Genomic DNA, 25,387 nt, shown 5'->3' with positions numbered 1-25,387 from the left:
CCCACAATGCAATGATCGGTGCGCTGGGAAGGACCAACTCGCTACCGAAACTGGCCGGTGCTGTCGTGACTAGAAATAATTGAGACCATTATTGGTTTGATGTATTTGTTCGGCTGATGGCACCCGATATCAATCCTTTACCCGATTTCAGTGTTGCTTTGTTATTCTCCAAGCAGAGGTTTTGATAGGGGGCTAGTAGTGGCCGGGATTTTTAACGCTGATCTCAGACTGTTTGGTGTAGAGCCTGGAACTGAAACAGGATGACACTCAGGTAGGGAGGCCACTACTAGCCCCCTATCGAAACCTCGCTTGGAGAATATTGCTTTGTTGCAATTCCAATTAAGTTATGTTGAGTGAAATGAAAGAAAATAAAAAAGATTTATACCGGCCTAGAAGTATGTCAGAAAGTTAAAACTGGAAATATTCTGCATATGGCGATCTGTATGATATCAACATTTACTCGCTCATATTAGCACATTTCTATCATGATTTCACACTTGGGGCGTTTAAAAATAACACAGAAACAAGCCGCCTTAGGAGTCCACCAAAAAAATCATTTTTTTTTCGATGAGCGCTCACAGCACAACAACATCGCGTATTTGCTCCATGGAGGTCGATATGCAATGGGGTTGTGTAATTTAAACTTACTATGCATAGAAAGTATTATCCAAGCAGAGTTTTCGGTCGAGTGGGGTAGGAGTGTCAGGGAATTTTTTTTACGTTCCTCTTCCTTCTAAAATCTCGGACACTCTACCCCACTCGACCGAAACCTCTGCTTGGAGAATACATAGAAAGTACTAGAAAATTGAATTTGAAAATTGAATTTGAAAAACTTCCAACGTATTGAAATCGCTTTGGGCTCATTTAAGCACTCCCTTAAAAGCTTAAACACACTGATCGAATCTCCGCCATGACCATTATCATATCATAGAACCTCTATGACGTTTCTGGAGTCAGCTCAGAAAGAGAATGGAATCAGGCACCATGTTTCCCAGCTCACAAACTTTGTCATGAGCCTTACGATAAGAACCACATTAGCCCGGGATGCTTGTAACAAACTACAAGTGAAGTGAAGTGAACTTTATTGCTCAACAATCGTACATGGTACAATGTATGGCAGGAAATCAACAATCATTCTACAAGGCTAATCTATCCTACAATTCTAAGTACAAAATATATTTTCGAAACCAGTGTATTTGTTACAATATATAGTCATGTATGGGTAATTCTTTCTCGCTTTTCGAATGATTTATGGAGAAATTGACCTATGTACATGGATATAGGAGTCGGACATGACAACAGTACATAGAAAATATCGCTCTGTGTACCAGATAGGGAGAAGTTTGTTTTAGTAGTAATAGTCTGTAAAAGCATATCTCTCTCTTTGCTATAAGTTGGACAATTCATCACAAAGTGGAATTCATCTACATGATTATGATAGCTGTCGCATTAGTAATGCTCTCAAACGACATCTTTCCGTACTGCAGCAGAGCCTCTCTGACAAACACAGAAAGCTCACTGACGGCCTCTAGCGAGATGTATGAGAATACCAGGGTGACATTTTGCCTAACTACGCCGCAGAAGTCTCGTCCCCAGGGTCTGATGAAGTATCCTGTGAACGAGAGCAGTGTCGCCATCTTGACACAGTTTCTGTGATTTTTAGTGGAGAGATTAGTAAGATTTGTCCCGTAGTTTGGCGCGAGGATCCGTGTTCCGTGTGCTTTCCCGTCCGTGAGTGCTGTAGGACCCTGATGGCCGCTGGGGGGACGCAGGGATCCGTCTGGACGCGTTTCTGATCCAGGTGAGTCAGTTTAGGGGGGCAGTACGGCAGTGGAGGGGGGGGGGTAGGGCTGACACACAGACCGAGGTTAACCCAGTGAACAGGATAGAGGGAGTGAGGGAGCGTGTTGAGGACGATGGCTAGTGGGTCCGGAACGGGGACGGAGTTGTGGCTGTGTCAGACAGACGGAGTTACTGAGTGCGCGGCCGCCATGGGCACAGGAGGGTTAACCCGGAAGTGATGCGACCGGGCACGGCTGGCGCGAGGCTGGCCCGATTTCTGCTCTCTGTACGGAGTAATAACCAACAAACCTGCCCGAGACTCCGGCCGTGTACCAAGGTCCAACCCTGGTCTGGAGCTGCGGCCCGGCAGGCAGCGCCCTGAATACGTGATCCCGGGCACAGTGAGTCAGACTCCCCAATTAAGGCCACCATTTCCGCCCGGACCTGTTTTGTGTTCTGTTGTTGTCTACAGATGTAGAACTAGGGATGACGTTATAATCATCAGCATGTATCAGCAAAAAAAGAAGTAACTGTTACCAACGAGGTCCTATTTTAACCTCCTTGCTGTTACATACTGTAATTCACTTAATCTTCACAGTAGCAAAATTTCACAGTGTAAGGAAATGGACATAATTTTTCACTGAACTTTAACTTCACGGTGGTGGCAAGTGATTTACAGAACTGATGTGTGAAGGAATCATTGATAGTAACAACAGTTTTTTTTTCATCCGTTTTTTTCACAGTGATGATAAGTTCACGGTACAGAGGTGACTGTGAAAACAGTGAACATAAAGTTACAGTGGAAGAAACAAGAAGTACATATTTCAATAGCCAGGGGAGCATCCAGGGAAGTACGTTGTTATGATAACCAGTGGATCATGACTTGTTGTTTTGATAAGGTTGGCCATGAAAAACGTATTAGGCATTTCAAGGAGGTTAGATACAGTATTATGGAGGAGGGTTAGTAGGGGGTGATTATGGGGGGTGTTTATGAGAGGGGGTGATTATGGGGGGTGTTTATTCGAGGGGGGTGACAAGGGGGGTGTTTATGGGGAGGGGGTGTTTATGACATGGACAGAACCTTTTGGCACATCAAAAATTCTCAAAATCACACTGGGAGGTGAAAACAAACAAACAAACATAAGCTGAAGTTTGTCCTGGAGCCACTAGGTGGAGCTTCTGATTGATGCTTGCAGATGAACACATAATTGTGGTGCTTCAACACACTGTTGTTATGGTAACGTACCGGTCTATCGTAGGGGCTCGGCTCACCCACACGGTCGGGCCAACCAGGGCCGGGTACACTTGAACTTCACAGACCCCAGCGTCGCCCTCCCAGCCCTGCCCTGCCCCATGCAGTCATTACCCATTCCTGACCAGCCTCCCGGCCGCCGTTATTGAGCTGATGGGGTTAGCATTACATCTGCAGTGCCATCTTCTGTTCGTTGTGTATGCAAGGGGTGAGCTGGAGATGCCGTAGCTGTAAGCCCACATGTTGTGCATGCAGGGGGGACTCGAAACTGGGCTATACGCTGCTCATCGAGGCACCGTGGCTGTGATTTGTTTGGCCATTGCAGAATCGTGTTCAGATCTTTTCCTACTGACTGGAGTGTCATTGGTAGGGGTGGATACCGGTTTGGCTTAATAAGGTCCAAGTCCAAGTTTAGGTCCAGAGATTTAGGTTCAGGTCCGGACCTGAACCTGGACCTGATCAGATCCTGTCCAGTTGATGTTTTGTTTTATTTGGCCAATATTAAGCATAGAGAATTAATACTGACAAGCACGACCATAAAAGTTTCTTGGTGAGAAGACTTTCAAGACAAACCAGTGTTTGATATTTGAATGTTGTACTTATTTTGAATGCCTTTTTTGTCAGAGGGGAGACTCAAAACACTTTTTATCAAACAAAATAGTACTTTGTTCAGTTTTTTTTTGGACTCAGGTTTTAGGCTTTCAGGTTTTTTTGGACTCAGTTCTTGAATGTTATAAAGGTCTGAATCAGGTCCAGCGAACAGGTATCCACCCCTAGTCATTGGTGAAATTTGCGCTGCTGAAAATGCAAAACGCCTGACTTTCTAGTCTGTAGAGCATAGTCATGTGCCGCGGCCACCATTTCTGCATCCGGTGTCGTGTCACAATTCGCTTAACAGAAGTCAAATATCAAGTCTACTTGTGTTTTACTGGCAAACAATTTTCCCTTTCTTTGAGCCCACGATACTCGATGACAGTTGTTGTCTTAGAAGATCTGTTAAGATTCACCGACGATTGAGGCATGTTTTACTGAAGGGACAGCAATATTGCGGAACAGTGTTTGTTGTGAAATGCTCTTCATCAGTAATCATACAAATCTGCCTAACTATGTGATCATGTGAGCCGCTGTATCTGCCTTACTGTTCCAACAGTACGATTTCCCTGTTTGTTTGCAGATGACACCATCATGAGCAAAAACATGAAGAACGACCACCTTGCGTACAACGTGCCTGACAATGCCAACCTCATCCTCAACACCAGCACAGACTCCACCCTGGAGTGTCCCAGTTACGAGGCCTTACGCAGCGACAGGAGGAGGAGAACCAGGGAGAGCATGCAGGTAAGGTCACAGGTCATAGGTTAGAGGTTACTCAATGAGGTAAGGTTATGGGTTAGGGTTACACATTGACAGGAGGAGAACCAGGGAGAGCATGCAGGTAAGGTCACATGTCAGAGGATAGGGGTTACTCAGTGAGGTAAGGTAAGAAGTTAGGGGTTATGCAGTTAGGTAAGGTCAGAGGTCAGGGGTTATGCAGCGACAGGAGAACCAGGCAGAGCATGCAGGTAAGGTCACAGGTCAGAGGTTAGGGGTACGCAGCGACAGGAGGAGGAGAACCAGGGAGAGCATGCAGGTAAGGTCACAGGTCAGAGGTTAGGGGTTATGCAGTGACAGGAGGGGAAGAACCAGGGAGAGCATGCAGGTAAGGTCACAGGTTAGAGGTTAGGGGTTACGCAGCGACAAGAAAACCAGGGAGAGCATGTAGGTAAGCTCACCTCAAATTTCAGTCACTCTTAGTGGAAGTTCTTCAGAAGTGATTCAATTACGCTGAGCATGTGACCCTAGGAACATGAGACTCGAGCGATTAAATATAATTGCCTGGCAAGCGAAGTAAAGTATTCAACTTTATAATCGAGTATACTGATGATTTTTGTGTGCATTGAATTCGAAGCTCCAGTACTGATCTCTCTTTGTGCCTGTATCATGACAAACTGCTCTCTGTTCCACCTTCAGGCCGTCGACTCCAGGTTAGCTGCAAGCGTCTTACCAAAGGTAGGTTCAAATGAGGTTGAACATGAACTTCACTTTAGCATGGACAGTTCACGACAGGGCTGTCTCCAGGACCCGTCCTTCCGTCCCAGGAAATTTGCTTGTTAGGGGGGCACCCCCTAGTTTATTTTGGGTCTCAATTCGAGTTTGCACACCCCTAAGTCTAGCGACGGTCTCTTCCAGGAAATACTTCTGAGCCAAAACAACTGTGAATGGGAATGAAGGCTATCCCTCTAGCTACAAGAAAACCCGAGTTTCGGTTTCTTCAACCTTTGTAATGTTAGTAAATATAAGAGGGAAAAAGTATTTTTCCGTCAAAAATGAGGCGCAAAATTTGGCATTTTCCCGTGGAACTAAATACATCACAAAATTTTTTGACACGAAAATGACTGTTAGTGTCAGAAAGAGAAAACTCCAAGGTATAATCAAGCCCATTATAAAGAAAATCCTACCACTGTGATTTTCACAATAACCCGACGCGCGAGGTAATGCAACACGGCCGAAAGAACGCAACAAAGGTCAATCGGGGTCGACTGGGCAGTTTACCTTCAACGCGTATGGATATCCGGAAGTAAGGCTCGGATCGAAACGCAATTTCCACCCAAAACACACCAATTCATACGCTTTTCGGCCATGTTAGTATCTAATGTCAGTTCGAAGCACATTTTGAGAAATGTGAACTCAAACCCAGACCCTCGAAACCCTTTCGTCCCTTTTTTGTCGCGGACTACCATGGACCACTGTCGCGGAAGAACTGGTGCGTGCACCGTTAGGACAGGAAAAATATCAAACCTGTCTGTCCCAAAATATAAAATTTCATGACCTAAAACTAATGGAAATAATGTATTTTTGTAAGCTTAGAATGACAGATTCAACATTGAAAATCAAAAACATTAGTTCCCAAACAATGAGTGGGACACAAAGAAAAATTTAAGCTGGAGACAGCCCTGATTCACGATATGGTGATAAACACTCAAAGCTGTTCAACTTCTTTCCGGTTGCTCAGCTCAATTTGAAACATTCCATCCTAAAGATAAATTCAGCTACATTCTAAAAGGAAACGACCTACTGTGTACAAATACGTAAATATATCAAAGAATATATAAAGACAATTCAAACTCTACAACTGGAAAAATTTCGGAGATTTAATTCCGGACGTTTCGAGGGACATCCATCACTGTAAGTTATATATCAGAATGTTTAGACCTTGCAAGTTGTAGTAGTGTAAGTGATATGTTAGAATCCATATGTTGAATTATCCATATACTTGTACGAAGGTTGATTCTTCTGTATCCACTTGTTTGTTCTGCTTGATTGTTGTGTTGACATGTTGTGTTTACTTGTCGTGTTTGTTCCGTCAGGTTGACAACTTGACGCGTGAGGAGAGGGCGGCGATCGTGCTCCAGAAACACTTCCGCGGTCACCTGGCCAGGAAGGCATACATCAACCTGCTCTGGGCCCAGTTTGACCAGGTTAGTTACTAACTTATTAACTAGTCACTAACTAGCTAACACTTCCGCAGCCACCTGGCCAGGAAGGCATACATCAACCTGCTCTGGGCCCAGTTCGACCAGGTTAGTTACTAACTTATTAACTAGTCACTAACTAGCTAACACTTCCGCAGCCACCTGGCCAGGAAGGCGTTCATCAACCTTCTCTGGGCCCAGTTCGACCAGGTTAGTTGCTGATAACTCATTAACTAGTCACTAACTAGCTAATACTTCCGCAGCCACCTGGCCAGGAAGGCATACATCAACCTGCTCTGGGCCCAGTTCGACCAGGTTAGTTGCTGATAACTCATTAACTAGTCACTAACTAGCTAACACTTCCGCAGCCACCTGGCCAGGAAGGCATACATCAACCTGCTCTGGGCCCAGTTCGACCAGGTTAGTTACTAACTTATTAACTAGTCACTAACTAGGTAACACTTCCGCAGCCACCTGGCCAGGAAGGCGTACATAAGCCTGCTTTGGGCCCAGTTCGACCAGGTTAGCTACTAACTTATCAGCTAGTTATTGATTTGTTAACTAGGTGAAAAAATGCACCCAGTTCGACCAGGTTAGCTACTAACTTATCAACTAGTGCCCAGTTTGACCTGGTTAGTTACTGATAGCTTATCAACTAGGTAGCAAGTGGGTCCATCTCGACCAGATTAGTTACTTAATTATTAACTAGGTTACACATGGGCCCAGTTTGACCAGGTTAGCTATTGATATCTTATCAACTACTTAACAAATGGGCCCAGTTTGACTAGTTAAGCACTGCAACTTAATAACTAGTTAACAAGTTGGCTCAGTTTGACCAGGTTAGTTACTAACTTAAGAACTTGTTATCAACTTGTTGTTAACTAATAGACACAGCTAGAACAGGCTAGTTACTAAATTATTAACTAATTATTAACGTATTGTTAACTAGTAGACACAGTTTGATCATGTTAGTTACTAACCTATTAACTAGTAAGCATATGGGCCCAGTCTGTCCAGGTTAGTACTAGAACTCGTTAACTACATATTAACTGGTAGTTTACTAGTGGACTGTGTTTAACTAGCTATTTTTAGCCAAAAAGGCTTAGTTACCGCTGGTAAATGTTGCTTCTGACGTGGTCACAAAGCTCAGCTGCTGTTCACCTGCCAACTGCCAGGGGGAGCTGCTCATATGCTATGCACTCATGAAACATCTTCCATCTGCTTCTATATATGAATGGTTTTATTTGCGTTCACATTTTGCGATCACATCACAATCCGACCTTAGCGGTCTACAGACTCAATTGGGGTCAGACTTTACAGAATGTCATAATATCTAATGACTTATTTAAAAGGAGAAACAACTAAAGTTAAAAGAGCAACATTTTGCAACGTACATGTAGTTATAAAAGCAAGTATATCGAATTTGTTACATTCAAGACAGAGCGATTACAAACGTTATTTCTATGCACTCGTCGTAAAACAGGTAGTAACGTCATGAATTGTTCCTCAGTCGGGTCATATGGGGAATGGCGCTGTCTCTGCAACAGTCCGTTCTACAGCGCTGCAGGTTCAGTTGGTTCGATGAACGCGTACGGCGGTTGCTGATGCACTCTCTTACGGGTGGTAGAAACTGGCGATATAGTTCGGCTGCATCGACGTGTGTGGAGAGAGGGTAGCCGGACAAGGGTACAGGCTTCGGGGTAGCCAGAGTAGTCAGACCCCAAGATATACACAAATTGCCAGGCTAAAGCAACTACCTAAAGTGTGCCTATGCACAGCACTGCACTGCCAAAGTGTGCGTACTCCTTACAAATTCAGGCGGTGTATTGTCAGTATGAAGTAGGAGCCTCTATTGATTATTCTGGGTGTTGAACTTTTGATGCCCCTTCATGAGCCACCCAAGTGGCATGAAATTTAAGTTTACACGTTACCACAAAAAGCGTTCAATTTTCCAACAAGTCAGCAATTTTTAGCATAATATCCAAAGCAGAATATAACCCAGGATGTAACCCAGGCGGGTCTTTTAAAGTGTAGTCAGCAGGATATAACCCAGGGTATGGCCCAGCATGTAACCCAGGCTATGACCCAGGATGTAACCCAGGCTGGTGTGTTGTAGAACGGCCCGTGTTATAGGATAAGCTGTGTTGCAGAATGGCCCCTGTGTTATAGAATGGCCCCTGTCTTGTAGAATGGCCCCTGTGTTATAGAATGGCCCTTGTGTTATAGAATGCCCCCTGTGCTATAGAATGGCCCCAGTGTTATAGAATGGCCCCTGTGTTATAGAATGGCCCCTGTGTTATAGAATGGCCCCTGTGTTATAGAATGGCCCCTGTGTTATAGAATGGCCCCTGTGTTATAGAATGGCCCCTGTGTTATAGAATGGCCCCTGTGCTATAGAATGGCCCCAGTGTTATAGAATGGCCCCTGTGTTATAGAATGGCCCCTGTGTTATAGAATGGCCCCTGTGTTATAGAATGGCCCCTGTGTTATAGAATGGCCCCAGTTTTATAGAATGGCCCCTGTGTTATAGAATGGCCCCAATGTTATAGAATGCCCCCTGTGTTATAGAATGGCACCAGTGTTATAGAATGGCCCCTGTGTTATAGAATGGCCCCTGTGTTATAGAATGGCCCCTGTGTTATAGAATGGCCCCTGTGTTATAGAATGGCCCCTGTGTTACAGAATGGCCCCTGTGTTATAGAATGTCCCCAATGTTATAGAATGGCCCCAATGTTATAGAACATCCCCAATGTTATAGAATGGCCCCTGCACATAAACAGGTTTCCTGTGCCGTTGAATTGAGTAACTCCTAGTGTTGTGTAATGGCCCCAGTGTTGTAGAATGGCCCCTTTGTTATTCGATGGCCCCAGTGTTATGAAATGGCCCGTGTTATTTAATGGCCCCTTTGCAGCCCCCCTGCCGTTGCATAATTCATGAGAGGCCCCGCGCGGCTGGAGGGTGATGGATTGCCGCCTGCCTGTTCTATATTCCACTCCCGGCTGACGTGTTCCGCCGTTACCGGGGAGGCGTCTGGAAGCCGTTTCCCGGGGCGATGGAGTGCGTGATCGCTGCCGGTGTGCATTAATGCCGCGGCACGATTCCTGAGTCGGAGCGCGGCGTGCATAATGGGCCCCCTCCCCTCCCGCCATCCTGGCACCAGCCTAATGCAAAATCAATCTCAGCCGCACATGGCCATAATTCAATTGGGCCGGCCCCTGCATATTACATCACATCGGAAGGCTGTGACGCCACAGTCGGGTTTGCTGGCCTGCTACGCAGTGCTGTGTGCCGGCCCCCCGTCCCGCTTACCCCGGCCTGAAAATCCTCCTGTCCCTGGATTTAGCACCTGCTGTGGTGTGCGGATTGTGTGCGGATTGTGTGCTGATTGTGTGCTGATTGTGTGCTGATTGTGTGCTAACTGCTCCGGATGTGAGAGCCTGCTCCAGGATGGGTTTCTCCGTCAACCTGCGCAGGAGCGAAAAGCAGGTAAAAATCCCTCCAAATACTCCTGGTGGGAGGGAGTTCCATAGAATACTGTGAGGGAGTTCTATAGAATACTGTGAGGGAGTTCTATAGAATACTGTGTGGGAGTTCTATAGAATACTGGAATGGAGTTCCATAGAATCCTGGGAGGGAATTCTATAGAATACTGGAATGGAGTTCTATAGAATACTGGGAGGGAGTTCCATAGAGTACTGGTGGGGGGGGGGGGTGTTCCATAGTGTATTTATTGGTGGGAGGGGCCCTGCAGATGACAGCAGAGTACTGGTGGGGGGGCTTGGCATGGCAACAACTATTAAACATAGAAAAAAAAAAATAGAGGTATCCCTTAAAACTTAACATCTTAATCACTAAAACAATGAGGGCTACCATAGGTCTTTGATATTGTCGTGTTACAATCAAGTGACGCTAATCATGAGTATCAAGCTTACTTCCCAAGCAGATATGTGTGTGTTTGTAACATGGTATCTCAAGCAGATATGTGTGTGTTTGTAACATGGTATCTCAAGCAGATATGTGTGTGTTTGTAAGGTGATATCTCGAGCAGATATGTGTGTGTTTGTAAGATGATATCACAAGCAGATATGTGTGTTTGTAAGATGATATCCACAGCAGATATATGTCTGTTTGTAAGATGATATCCCCAGCAGATATACATTGTTTTTTTAAGATGATATCCAAAGCAGATATACATGTATGACAACTTGTGTGTTTGTAAGATGATATCCCCAGCAGAATTATGTGTGTTTGTAAGATGATATCCACAGCAGATATATGTCTGTTTGTAAGATGATATCCCCAGCAGATACACATTGTTTTTTTAAGATGATATCCAAAGCAGATATACATGTATGCCATTGTGTGTTTGTAAGATGATATCCCCAGCAGATATACATTGTGTGTTTCTAAGATGATATCCACAGCAGATATATGTGTGTTTGTAAGATGATATCCCCAGCAGATATATTTGTGTTTGTAAAATGATATCCCCAGTAGATATAAATGTTTGTAAGATGATATCCCGAGTCAACACAGATAGGTTCATTGACACCGTAAATTATGCATGTTCCGGGAGGACATGTCTCGTTGGAGCCATATAGGATTATACATGTTCGGGGACGGGTCCCTTGGGGGAGGCGGACTGTTAATAGAGTTGATGCACGTCATGATCAGTCCTTTCCCTGTGCCTGAACCTTAGACATGTTTGGGTAAGGAACTGACGTGTTGTTGCACAAGAGTGTTATCACTACTAGTAAGAAACTGGAAAGTAGTAAGGACAACCTCAAGCCAACCGTACACACTCACGTAGGAACTGACGTGTTGTTGCACAAGAGTGTTATCACTACTAGTAAGAAACTGGCAAATAGTAAGGCAGGGCTCGAAATACTGGGTGCATGTGCACCCAGTGCACCCATTTTTGGAGCTGTGCACCTAATTTTTTACTGTGGGTGCACTGGTGCACCCAAATATTTTTGTACGGCTTAATGTGTAAGGTATCACTGCACACTAGTAGACAGCATATTCTTGACATCTAAGTGTAAGAAAATAATAAAATCTTTGTTGTTGTACTTGTTTAAGATTTTGATGTTAGAATTTGAGTTAATTTCGATTTTGAAAGCTTCAAAACTGCGTGCCGAGATCGCGTGCCAAACGCGCATGAAGAGGAACAGAAAGGTTTGTCATTAGGTTTTGCTTACAATAGTTACATTCTACTTTATTTTATGTGGTGCACCCAAAATTTTTTGGTGCACCCAATTTTTTAAGTTGGGTGCACCAGTGCACCTATTCCCAAAACTGAATTTCGAGCCCTGTAAGGACAACCTCAAGCCAACCGTACACACTCACGGAACATCTTCAGAAAAGGCACTGTAGCCGCCTAGTTCCTGTTTAGAACTTTATTTGAGCCCACTAGTAAGAAACTGATGTGTGTTTGTTCTGTAGCCCAGGAGGAGGGTAAGGAACTGACCTGTGTTGTTGCCCAGGAGACTGTTATAACGAAGGAACTGATTGTTGTGCGTTTGTGTTGTTGCCCAGGAGACTGTTATAACGAAGGAACTGATTGTTGTGCGTTTGTGTTGTTGCCCAGGAGACTGTTATAACGAAGGAACTGATTGTTGTGCGTTTGTGTTGTTGCCCAGGAGACTGTTATAACGAAGGAACTGATTGTTGTGCGTTTGTGTTGTTGCCCAGGAGACTGTTATAACGAAGGAACTGATTGTTGTGCGTTTGTGTTGTTGCCCAGGAGACTGTTATAACGAAGGAACTGATTGTTGTGCGTTTGTGTTGTTGCCCAGGAGACTGTTATAACGAAGGAACTGATTGTTGTGCGTTTGTGTTGTTGCCCAGGAGACTGCTATAACGAAGGAACTGATTGTTGTGCGTTTGTGTTGTTGCCCAGGAGACTGTTATAACGAAGGAACTGATTGTTGTGCGTTTGTGTTGTTGCCCAGGAGACTGTTATAACGAAGGAACTGATTGTTGTGCGTTTGTGTTGTTGCCCAGGAGACTGTTATAACGAAGGAACTGATTGTTGTGCGTTTGTGTTGTTGCCCAGGAGACTGTTATAACGAAGGAACTGATTGTTGTGCGTTTGTGTTGTTGCCCAGGAGACTGTTATAACGAAGGAACTGATTGTTGTGCGTTTGTGTTGTTGCCCAGGAGACTGTTATAACGAAGGAACTGATTGTTGTGCGTTTGTGTTGTTGCCCAGGAGACTGTTATAACGAAGGAACTGATTGTTGTGTGTTTGTGTTGTTGCCCAGGAGACTGTTATAACGAAGGAACTGATTGTTGTGTGTTTGTGTTGTTGCCCAGGAGACTGTTATAACGAAGGAACTGATTGTTGTGCGTTTGTGTTGTTGCCCAGGAGACTGTTATAACGAAGGAACTGATTGTTGTGTGTTTGTGTTGTTGCCCAGGAGGCTGTTATAGCGAAGGAACTGATTGTTGTGCGTTTGTGTTGTTGCCCAGGAGGCTGTTATAGCGAAGAAACTGATTGTTGTGTGTTTGTGTTGTTGATCAGGAGACTGTTATAACGAAGGAACTGATTGTTGTGTGTTTGTGTTGTTGCCCAGGAGACTGTTATAACGAAGGAACTGATTGTTGTGCGTTTGTGTTGTTGCCCAGGAGACTGTTATAACGAAGGAACTGATTGTTGTGCGTTTGTGTTGTTGTCCAGGAGACTGTTATAACGAAGGAACTGATTGTTGTGCGTTTGTGTTGTTGCCCAGGAGACTGTTATAACGAAGGAACTGATTGTTGTGCGTTTGTGTTGTTGCCCAGGAGACTGTTATAACGAAGGAACTGATTGTTGTGCGTTTGTGTTGTTGCCCAGGAGACTGTTATAACGAAGGAACTGATTGTTGTGCGTTTGTGTTGTTGCCCAGGAGACTGTTATAACGAAGGAACTGATTGTTGTGCGTTTGTGTTGTTGCCCAGGAGGCTGTTATAACGAAGGAACTGATTGTTGTGCGTTTGTGTTGTTGCCCAGGAGACTGTTATAACGAAGAAACTGATTGTTGTGCGTTTGTGTTGTTGCCCAGGAGACTGTTATAACGAAGGAACTGATTGTTGTGCGTTTGTGTTGTTGCCCAGGAGGAGGCCAAGAGACTGAAGAAAGCACTGAAACAGGTGGAGGAGGGAGAATTGCTGGTTGAGAAGTAAGTTTTACTTTCTGTTTATCAGTTGCCTCGAACACAAACACACGAACAAAACTACAAAAACAAAACAGACACAAACACACCTGCATATACATCAGCTTTTTTGACAGTTTCCTCAGACACACAAAAAAATGGGCTTCATCAGCCATGAGCTGCAGGAAGGTCTCCTGCAGCAGTTTCTGCAGAAATGAGCTGCAGGAAGGTCTCCTGCAGCAGTTTCCTCAGACATCAGCCATGAGCTGCAGGAAGGTCTCCTGCAGCAGTTTCCTCAGACATCAGACATGAATGAGCTGCGGGAAGGTTTCCTGCAGCAGTTTCGTTTAGACATCAGACATGAGCTGCAGGAAGGTCTCCTGCAGCAGTTTCCTCAGACATCAGACATGAATGAGCTGCGGGAAGGTCTCCTGCAGCAGTTTCGTCTAGACATCAGAAATGAGCTGCAGGGGTGTCTTCTGCAGCAGTTTCTAAGCTGCAGGAAGCTTTCAGTACTGCAGGACAGGTGATGGATGACTGCAGGGCTGGTTATTGGCAGAAGACTTCTCTCGCTGCCCATTTCTCGATGCCAAGTCCATGAAGCTCCCCTTACGCTGACAGCTTAACAAATAGCTGCTGCCGAGGCTCCGCAAAAATCGATCCCTGCTACGTGGCACGGTCTGGCAGGAAAGGCGCTGAGCCATGGAGCCATTAGGCTTAGGAGAGCTTCTCTGGACAAAAAACGACCGCAGGAAGTTAGCTGCTACCTCATAAAGTTAGCTGGATGTTAGCTGCCACCACAATGAACCAATCAATCAATTAATTAATACTGTTTCTTTATTTAGACTGGAGTTCCCTGTTGGCCTTGACTGCTCTTCCCAGAGGTCCAGTTTGAGGAGGTCACGGGAACACAGATATATGATAGATAAAATATAACAAAAATGAAACATTACAATTATAAGACATATTAAGCAAATACCCAACAAATTTTGCAATATCACAGTTCTTCATCAACATTCCAAGTTGTCACCACAGGAATGGTTTATAAGTTAGCTGTTATCACAGGAATGGTTAATAAGTTAGCTGCCATCGTTTGGACTTATTACAACAATGTCAGGCTATATTTTGCTAGTTACATGTGTCCCAGAGACTCCATATGTCGGGCCTGTTGGTTACATGTTGGTTACATGTGTCCCTGGGGACTCTATATGACGTAAACCCGCTGAATATGTAATATGATCCGTGACGCAGATTGCCTTTTTCTGCGGCAAACGGCGTAACTTGACACCATCCATCTCACTGGCATAAAATCAATATGGTGAGAAACATGAAGAGTGGCTCCTATTGTTGGTAATACAGTAGCAGTTCTGGCCAGGAGGACAATATATAAGCCTGAACTTCAGCTATATTATTGTATTTCTAGACAGAAGTCTTTGTTGGTCTGTTTTTTTGGTTTTTTGTTTGTGCCTTCATTTACACTCGAAATTTCTCTTTTTGGCCATCAGGGCTGCTTTTCATAGAGGTCAAGTTGGGAGGGGTGTCGAGGGGTCATTTGGAAATATAACAAATGCTTAGTCAACAAAGAAAGAAATAAATAAATAAAAAAATAAATGACTCAAAATTATATCAATAATACAAAGAATATTTTGTTTTATAAATGAATTATATTAACAAAATCTAGTCTAGCTTATATTATGGCAAAAGGTGGACATAGTCATTACCAGATAGGAGTAGCTTGTATCAGAGTCGTTAGAAATCCATGTCATTAATGATTGATTTTATGAGCTGTTTTTAATCGGTCAAAAAGAAAAAATGATTGCCTATGTGTGGTCTGCTGTAAGTTTGAAGGCCGGCAATCGTTTGTTGTGTTTGTAAGTGAATTTGTGACGTTCCCTGACTCTGTGAACATACAGTGATACACTGTGGATGGGAGGCCATAATATATAATGGTAACGCCTGAATCTTCATAACAATGCATTTAGACTGCGGTAGCTTGCTGATTATAAATCGTTTCAATATATTCATTTAGCGTTTAATTATGTTGTTGTGTGGTAAATGTGTGCAATATGTTGGATTACGCTTAGTTATTATTCTTTTACAGTTTGAAATGAATATTACCTATATTTGATGTTTGTGTTTCTGGGGTGAGAGCTAGAAAAGGCATTACCACCCCATCCACATGTGTGTGGTGAATTTTAATAAACAAAATTAATGAACAAACATGGGGAAAAGAAAGATATCTAGGATGACAAGAAGGATTGAAGTAACACATTGATATGTGAAACTAGCACACCCCAAAATGCTATGGTTAGGGCACATGTTCTTTGGCTTGGGCACAATTGTGCTGTTGATGGATCTTAATCTAGTCACTCTTGTAACCATTCATCTGATAATTCATGCGTATAAAAATAATAGTTATCATAGATAATACTGTATAATCATCATCATCATCCGTCGACCTCTGCAGCAGAGGACGGGGCGAGCCCTTGTACAACCGAGGCCCACATCAGTCTGTCTGACATGGCTGCTCCCAAGTCCTCCAACTCAATCCCTGTGTCCCTTGAGATAGTCCTTGGGAAGGTCAGCTTCCTGGAGTGTGTTTTCCCATGTGGTTTCCACAGTGTGAGAGATGAGACAATATAATACAGGCAAGCAATAATAGTGGTTCAGATCGGGACCTCCCATACGATCGCTATCAACGTGATTGTCAATGGAGACCACCTTTCTTTGTTAGTCATATTGGCGGTATTGTGCCTCTACATAGGCACTTATCGGCTCATTTTAGTTAACTTGTCAAGGATTTTTGAAAAATTTTGGTGCAGTTATCCGGCATCGGTCACAATGCGCGGTGCAGATATGCGGAGTCACTAACAATGCAGTGAATGGGAACCGGTTTGGGATTTTGGGATTCAGTGCAGTTAAATGGAATGTGCGTTTATCCGAGGTGCAATTAAGTGGCTTCTACTGTATAATGTAATTTATAATGGTTGAGGTCTGAATTGAAACAGCATGTTCCACTTGCACAATCAACTGTACCAAGCACAGGTACCTACAATGGAAACATGGAACTTTGGTGTTGTTTCCTGGCAGTGGCTCTGTTATGAATAATGCATGCGTGGGGCCGGAGGTGGGAAAATCACCCAGCCAGTCAGGAAGGCAGGTTGTGGTGCAGAAGCCTCGGGGCAGCAGGGAGGGGTGAAATGGCCCCATGTGTGTCAGCAGTCTGTCAACACTGCCTCAGCACACACACTCTAGATCTCTCTCTCTCTCACACACTCACACAGTCACACGCACTATCACACACACACACACTCTCACACACTCACACACACACACACACACTCTCACACACACACACACTCACACACACCTTCACACACATTCCTGTCTTTAGCAAACACAATTAAAGGTTTCCATTTGAAAAAAGTGAGACTGAGTGAGTCAGTCAGATAAGGAGAAGTAACTAACAGTTTGAAAGACAGAGAGAGAGAGAGAGAGAGAGTAAGTGCAAGGGAGCAAGTGAGAGTGTGTGCATGAGTGAGTGTTTGTGTGTGCATACATGTATGTGCACGAGTGTGTGTGCGTGCATGTGTGCATGAGTGAGCGTGTGCGAGTGAGCGCCCATGCGTGCATGTGTGCATGAGTGAGCGTGCGTGCATGTGTGTGCATGCATGCATGAGGGAGTGAGTGAGTGTATGTGCATGCGTAAAAAAATGAACTGAAGGTTCCCTTGTTTTTCAGCCACCACCTGTCAGTGCAGTATGAAGACAACGCCTCCATCCGAAAGAACCGCTCCCGCTTCTACAAGTGGAGAATCATCACGTAAGTCTCTCACCTAAGGAACTTTTCTTCTCTTTCCTGAGTCCCTTTATACTAAACTTACCCTGGATATTTTCTACTGAACGACGATTTCATTCATTAGTTATAGCAAATGACCAGGCCTTATGACACCATATTCATCGAGGAATAGGCGGGTCATGAACCGTTAATTGATGGCAGAAACCAGTGTGCCTGATGGTATTGACTATCGATTGTTGATTTTTTATTACAGGATCCAGCGTGCCTGATGTGAGGTATTGATTGTTGGTCATTGATTATTGGATATTGCTTATTGGTTATTGATTATTGGATATTGATTATTGGTTATTGATTGCAGGATCCAGCGTGCCTGGCGTGCATACAAGCGAAGAAAGGAGCTTGGAAAGCGGCGTGACCTAAGTGATGACCTCCTCGCCACCGATGACCTTTTCGCTCCGTACGGCCCAGTGCCGACCTCTGACCCCAGCGACACGGATAGCCTGGCCGCCATGTCAGTCGGATCAAACACCGACCTCTCAAAGGATGATGGGATAGAGTCAGAAGGGGAGTCGCTGCCAACTTCTGTGGAAGACTTCCCGGTAAGAAATCCTCACTCTTCCTTAAAGATACTCTCCCTCCTCCTTAAAGACTCCCATCTAATACCTCTCTTAAGTGATTATTGTAGGATGGACCATGTAGTTTTGCAGTATACGTATTTGTATTCCTTGATTGTTGTAGCAGCATTATTTGCCATATACAGCCTCCCACTGCGGTGAAAGATGTGTGTTGGGAGGCTCCCCATACACAGCCTCCTTCTGTGTTGAAAGAAGTATGTTGGGGGACTCCCCATACACAGCCTCCTGCTGTGGAGAAAGATGTGTGTTGGGAGACTCCCCATACACAGCCTCCTGCTGTGGTGAAAGATGTGTGTTGGGAGACTCCCCATACACAGCCTCCCGCTGTGGTTAAAGATGTGTGTTGGGAGACTCCCCATACACAGCCTCCCGCTGTGGTGAAAGATGTGTGTTGGGAGACTCCCCATACACAGCCTCCCGCTGTGGTGAAAGATGTGTGTTGGGAGACTCCCCATACACAGCCTCCTGCTTACCTCTGACCAGTCAGCGCTATTCTTGTTGTTGATAGTCTGGATGAGTATCAATCAGTAGGCTACCAGCACTGTAACTTGCGCTGTTGGTTGTTTATGTTCCCAGATAGTTGTTGTCAGCATAACTCAAGAACCTCTGAATGGATTATGATTAAATTTGGTATGTAGATAGGTGATGGAGAGACGATTTTGGGCCCCCTGGTATGTGACCTTGGGAATGCAGCAGAACTTCCAGTTCTTTTTTGTTCAGTGATCTTCTGTGTTCCTTACATCCTGTCTGTTGTGCTGTTGGCTGTAGGAAGCGGAGCAGGAGAAGATCTCTCCCGGGTCCGACATCATCCCAGACTACGAGGATGGGGAGGAGGAGGAAGAGGAGGAGTACTTCCGTCTGTACCAGAACTCCCCGCCTCCCATCGGCACCGTCAACAGCCTCAGCTTCGCGGAGGAGTTGAACCAACTGAACCAGCTGAGCTCCACGGACCACGCGTCTGAAACACAACAGAACAAGAACCAGGCCTGGACTAGAAGTACGGAAACGAACAACAGACAAAACGACGCCGGACAGCCCGACTCAGATTCCAACATGGACGAATCTCCCGACGCCGCGGGAAGTTTCGATGTTTATAACGTGGAGGCATCGCTGCCGACCTTGGACTGGGCCTCGCTGGAGGCGCATCTGGAGAAGGTCACCAAGGAGGCAGAGGACAGGGAGACGGACCCGGCAACGGTAGGTTAATTAACATATCAACAAGTTAACTAACCAACCAAACAACCAGTTAACTAATCAACAAGGACAGTTAACTCATCAATCAGTTAACGAACCAAACAACCAGTTAACTAACTTATCAACCAACTAACGGTGACTGAGAGACAGACCCGGCAACGGTAGGTTGATTAACTTATCATCAAATTCTATCCTGTTCTGTCTGGTGAAAGTTCTGTTCTATGATTGTCAGGCCCAGAGGAACAGCCGCTAGATCAAACAGAAGTTGTTCTGTTTAGTGAAAGTTCTGTCCTGTTCTGTATGGTGAAAGTTCTGTTGAAAGTTCTGTACTGTTCTGTATGTTGAGATTCTGTTCTATGATCGTCAGGCCCAGAGGAACAGCCGAGAGGCATGATGAAAGTTCTGTCCTGTTCTCTTTAGTGAAAGTTCTGTCCTGTTCTGTATGGTGAAAGTTCTGTCCTGTTCTGTTTAATGAAAGTTCTGTCCTGTTCTGTATGGTGAAAGTTCTGTCCTGTTCTGTATGATGAGATTCTGTTCTTTGATCGCCAGGTCCACAGGGACAGTTGAGAGGCATGATGAAAGTTCTGTCCTGTTCTGTATGGTGAAAGTTCTGGTGAAAGTTCTGTCCTGTTCTGTATGGTGAAAGTTCTGGTGAAAGTTCTGTCCTGGTCTGTATGCTGAAAGTTCTGTTGAAAGTTCTGTCCTGTTCTGTATGCTGAAAGTTCTGTCCTGTTCTGTATGCTGAAAGTTCTGTCCTGTTCTGTATGCTGAAAGTTCTGTCCTGTTCTGTATGCTGAAAGTTCTGGTGAAAGTTCTGTCCTGTTCTGTATGCTGAAAGTTCTGTCCTGTTCTGTATGCTGAAAGTTCTGTCCTTTTCTTTATGCTGAAAGTTCTGTCCTGTTCTGTATGGTGAAAGTTCTGGTGAAAGTTCTGTCCTGTTCTGTATGCTGAAAGTTCTGGTAAAAGTTCTGTCCTGTTCTGTATGGTGAAAGTTCTGTTGAAAGTTCTGTCCTGTTCTGTATGCTGAAAGTTCTGGTGAAAGTTCTGTCTTGTTCTGTATGATCAGATTCTGTTCTATGATCGCCAGGCCCAGAGGAACAGCGGAGAGGCTTGATGAAAGTTCTGTCCTGTTCTGTATGGTGAAAGTTCTGGCCTGTTCTGTATGATGAGATTCTGTTCTTTGATCGCCAGGTCCACAGGGACAGTTGAGAGGCATGATGAAAGTTCTGTCCTGTTCTGTATGGTGAAAGTTCTGGTGAAAGTTCTGTCCTGTTCTGTATGGTGAAAGTTCTGGTGAAAGTTCTGTCCTGTTCTGTATGCTGAAAGTTCTGTTGAAAGTTCTGTCCTGTTCTGTATGATGAAAGTTCTGTCCTGTTCTGTATGTTGAAAGTTCTGTCCTGTTCTGTATGATGAAAGTTCTGTCCTGTTCTGTATGATGAAATTTCTGTCCTGTTCTGTATGATGAAAATTCTGTCCTGTTCTGTATGATGAAAGTTCTAGTGAAAGTTCTGTCCTGTTCTGTATGATGAGATTCTGTTCTACCATTTTCAGGCCCAGAGAAACAGCCGCGAGGAGATCAGACGGAAGCTGGCCATGGGGCCGTTTGAGGACAGCGACAGCAGCAGCAGCAGCGAGCTGTTCCCCCGCGGGAAGCCTCCGCTGTCGACCCGCCTGCAGACCGGCATGAACCTGCAGATCTGCTTCGTCAACGAGCCGAACTCCGACAGCAGCGGACACGACGAGGACAAAGCTGAGCAGGAGAGTCGGCCTGCTGGGAAGGTGAGAACATAGCCCCCCCCCCCCCATACACACCCCCACAACACCCAAAGGTGAGAACATAGCCCCCCCCATACACACCCTCACAACACCCACACAGCCGAACTCCGACAGCAGCGGGCATGTCGAGGACAAAGCTGAGCAGGAGAGTCGGCCTGCAGGGAAGGTGAGAACAGCCCCCCATACACACCCTCACACACACACACCCTAACCCTCCACACGGCCGAACTCCGACAGCAGCGGGCACGACGAGGACGGCGGCAGGGCCGAGCAGGACAGCCGGTCGGCTGGGAAGGTGAGAACAGCCCCCCATACACACCCTCACAACACCCACACCCCCCATACACACCCTCACACCCCCCACACAGCCGAACTCCGACAGCAGCGGGCACGACGAGGACGGCGGCAGAGCTGAGCAGGACAGCCGGCCTGCTGGGAAGGTGAGTCTCTCTTCACCATTCCCCCAACTTACATGTACACATTTACACCCCCACACCAACCGGACCCACACCCTACACACAGGCACACACACACACCCTAACCCTCCACACAGCTGAACTCCGACAGCAGCACACGCACACACCTACACACACAGGCACAAGCCTGTTGAAGAGGTTAGGACCTCAACTAAAAAATTGTAATCCGGTATTCAAATTTTTGCTGTAATCAGTGCACACGGAATGTGTTCAAAATATCACCCAGTCTGGATTAGGGGTGGATACCGGTTCGCTGGACCTGATTCGGACCTTTATAACATCCAAGAACCGAGTCCAAAAAACCTGAAAGCCTAAAACCTGAGTAAAAAAAAAACTGAACAAAGTACAAATATATTTTTCTATTTTGTCTGATAAGTGTTTTGAGTCTCCCCTCTGACAAAAAAGGCATCTAGATAAGTGCAACATTCAAATATCAAACACCGGTTTGTCTTGAAAGTCTTCTCACCAAGAAAGATTTATAGTTGTGCGTGTCAGTGTCAATTCTCTATGATTGATCTAATAAAACATCAACTGAACAGGATCAGGTCCAGGTTCAGGTCCCGGACCTAAACTTGGACTTGGACCTTATTAAGCCAAACTGGTATCCACCCCTAGTCTGGATGAACCTATGGAACATAATCGCAGCCCATGTATGACATAAACGTGTAGTACATGTGCAGTACAATATAGTACATGTGCAGTAAGTGACTACAGTAAAGAGAAGTTCCACGCGTGTGTCTCCCTGCAGGGTTCGGAGCGCACGGCCGGCAGCGTGCGGGACTCCCACGTGTCCAAGGTGCTGGCCATGGCCGAGAGGTTCAACAGAAAGGTGACTCCTCACACCTTTTCTGTTAACAGCCTTCTTATCATGGGCCAACATTTCTTCCCTGTATCTGTATCAGTGCTGATGGTAATGATATTAATGAAGATGATGCTGACGGTATTGCTGATGGTAATGATATTAATGATGAAGGCAATGATATTGATGATGGTAATGCTGATAATGATGATGTTGAAATAGAATATTCCCACGGTCAATATTGACTGAAGGCGGCCATATTTAATAATGATGATGATGGTAATGATGTTACTGATGATGTTAGTGATGATGGTGACAATGTGCTTGTGCCAACTAACAGTTACTCGAGCAACTGGATAAAATGTTGAAATTGAAAGTTTATCCATTTGCTTGAAGTTGAATAACTGTCATTTGGCGTATCTTATTACCTGGATTTCTAACCGTTATCGACGTATCAACGATGTTGTTGTTTGTTGCCATGGTTACAGAAGAAGGCAATGACATAATTGCTGATTTTAATGCTGATAGTAATGATGTTGATGATGACGATGTTGTTTGTTGATGATTTTGATGATGGCGTTGATGATGATGGTGATAATAATGATGTTATTGCTGATTGTAATGATGTTAAAGGTGATGTTAATGATGAAAGTAATAATTAAGATGTAAATAATGATGATGATGACGATGTTGTTGTCTGTTGCCATGGTAACAGAAGAAGGAGGATGCTCAGATGGCGGCGCTGCGCAGCGGTGAAGCGGAGGACGACACGGACTTCCTGACGAAGGAGGCTGAGCTGAAGAAGGAGGCGCAGCTGGCCCTGGCCATGGCCAAACCCATGGCCCAGATGCAGATGGAGGTCGAGAAGCAGAACAGGAAGAAGTCACCCGTCGCAGATGTGGTCTGTACCTTTCTCAACTGCTCACTCACTTACTCACTCACTTGCTCGCTCTCTCACACACTTACTCACTCACCCACACTCACTCATTCACACGCTCACTCACTCACTCTCACTCACCCACTCTGACTCACTCACTCACTCACACGCTCACGCACTCACTCACTCTCACTCACTCTCACTCACTCACCCACTCTCACTCACTCTCACTCACTCACCCACTCTCACTCATTAAATCACCCACTCTACAGATGTGGTCTGTACCATTCCCTTTCACTCACTACTCTTCACTAGGCTAATCCTGACCTGCCCCGACCCTATCTAACCTGACCTGCCCTGACCTGACCCGACCTAACATGACCTAACCCAACCCGGCCTAACATGACCTAACCTGTCCTGACCTAACCCGACCTGACCTAACTCGACCTGACCTAACTCGGCACCTGACCTAACCTGACCCAACCTGACCCGACCTGACCTGTGCGTTTCCCCTGCAGGTGGCGGCGACGCCCAGCATGGCGGTGATCAGTGAGAACCTGAAGCGGCGCAAGCTGAAGCGGCGCGACCTGATGAACATGTCGACAGGTCAGCTTCAGGTCATCGTGAACGACCTTCACTGCGAGATCGAGAGTCTGAACGAGGAGCTGGTCCAGGCGTTGATGGCGCGGGACGAGCTGCAGATGGAACAGGACTCCATGCTGGTGGACATCGAGGACCTCACAAGGTCGCTGCAGCTTTCTCACTAACCTGTGGGGACCTTTATCTGGCAGGGCCCTTTATCTGGCAGGTCCCTTATCTGTTAGGGGACCTTTATCTGTTAGGGACCTTTATCTGGCAGGTCCCTTTATCTGGCAGGGCCCTTTATCTGGCAGGGCCCTTTATCTGGCAGGGCCCTTTATCTGACAGGGACCCTTATCTGTTAGGGGCCCTTTATCAGGCCACTGCCTATTACCTTGTTAGGTGCCCTTTATTTGCTAAACAAAAGTTTGCATGCCATTGGAAACTCTCTATGGAATCCCCTGTTTATCACCTTAATCATCAACAAAGTTTGCATGCCATTGGAAGCTATGGAATGGCAAACAGAGCGTAACTCCGTCCATGTTCTGCTCTTCTCCACAGACAAGCGCACGCACAGCATGAGCAGCAGCAGAAGGGAAGCCCCAAACCAGCCAACTAGTCAGCGCAGCGCCCGGCCAACCACACAACATGCCTGTCAGAAACCGGAAATCAACTACATTGTACTTTTGCCACTCAGTGCAGCAAGTGTGGAGTATTCGTGTAGCACACAGCCACAAGGTCGCACCAAATAGATGTCAGAAAACTGACCAAACAAGCTTTTATTGTACAGTAACATAGGTGCTGTTTTGTTGTTGTTGAGATTTTAGGTCTTGTCATTGTTTCTCCACACACAGCTCATTAATGTGTGATCCCAGCACACACAGCTCAGTTGATTCGTGTCTTAGTAGTTGCTTTCCAAACTAAAGAATATAAGAGAGATCAGCAGGCATTAAGGAAGAGAACTTGTGAAGGAGTCTGCTGTAAATAAGTGTTTTCTTGTGCAAATCTTGTATCATGTGTATCGACAATGCAGCAGACCCAGAATGCACCACAATGACTAACAATGCAATGCAGCATACCCAGAATGCAACACGATTAGCAGTGCAGCATACCCAAAATGCAATGCAATGATTGACAGTGTAGCAGACCCAGAATGCAACACAATGATTAACAATGCAGCCTACCCAGAATGCAACACAATGATTGACAGTGTAGCAGACCCAGAATGCAACACAATGATTAACAATGCAGCCTACCCAGAATGCAACACAATTAGCAGTGCAGCATACCCAAAATGCAATGCAATGATTAACAATGCAGCCTACCCAGAATGCAACACAATGACAATATAGCCTGCCCAGAATGCAACACAATTGACAGTGCAGCATACCCAGAATGCAAAACAATCATTGAAATTGCTGAGAATCATGGGACTACTGCAGAGCATGATGGGACTGCTGCAGAGCATGATGGGACTACTTCAGCAGAGCATGATGGGACTGCTCGGTTTTGTTCTGCCATAGTATATATTACTATATCATAGAGATGGACATAAGAATGCATGTCAGACAGGA

General features: G+C 45.3%; 1 protein-coding gene across 5 annotated transcripts; it reads left to right on the top strand.

The window, feature by feature from the left end:
- Positions 1-1,599: 1,599 nt before the first annotated feature.
- Positions 1,600-25,003, top strand: LOC136422549 (IQCJ-SCHIP1 readthrough transcript protein-like). Of its 5 annotated transcripts, none has more exons than XM_066410323.1 (13): positions 1,600-1,801; positions 4,209-4,372; positions 5,045-5,083; positions 6,442-6,552; positions 13,642-13,706; positions 17,421-17,501; positions 17,836-18,076; positions 18,881-19,309; positions 20,858-21,085; positions 22,307-22,387; positions 23,073-23,258; positions 23,753-23,979; positions 24,375-25,003. In XM_066410323.1, the coding sequence occupies exons 2-13, from the start codon at positions 4,220-4,222 to the stop codon at positions 24,430-24,432; spliced, it is 1,899 nt and encodes a 632-aa protein (XP_066266420.1). In that variant the 5' UTR covers positions 1,600-1,801; positions 4,209-4,219; the 3' UTR covers positions 24,433-25,003. The 5 variants fall into 5 exon arrangements, with proteins under 5 accessions (XP_066266420.1, XP_066266422.1, XP_066266423.1 ...); XM_066410325.1 differs by lacking the exon at positions 1,600-1,801 and adding an exon at positions 2,164-2,183; XM_066410326.1 differs by lacking the exons at positions 1,600-1,801; positions 4,209-4,372 and adding an exon at positions 4,607-4,664.
- Positions 25,004-25,387: the final 384 nt, after the last annotated feature.

The sequence above is a fragment of the Branchiostoma lanceolatum genome, chromosome 17, assembly GCF_035083965.1.
Source record: "Branchiostoma lanceolatum isolate klBraLanc5 chromosome 17, klBraLanc5.hap2, whole genome shotgun sequence".
NCBI lineage: Eukaryota > Metazoa > Chordata > Leptocardii > Amphioxiformes > Branchiostomatidae > Branchiostoma > Branchiostoma lanceolatum.
The sequence above is the reverse complement of the archived record's forward strand: the minus strand, read 5'-3'. Positions and strand labels throughout refer to the sequence as shown.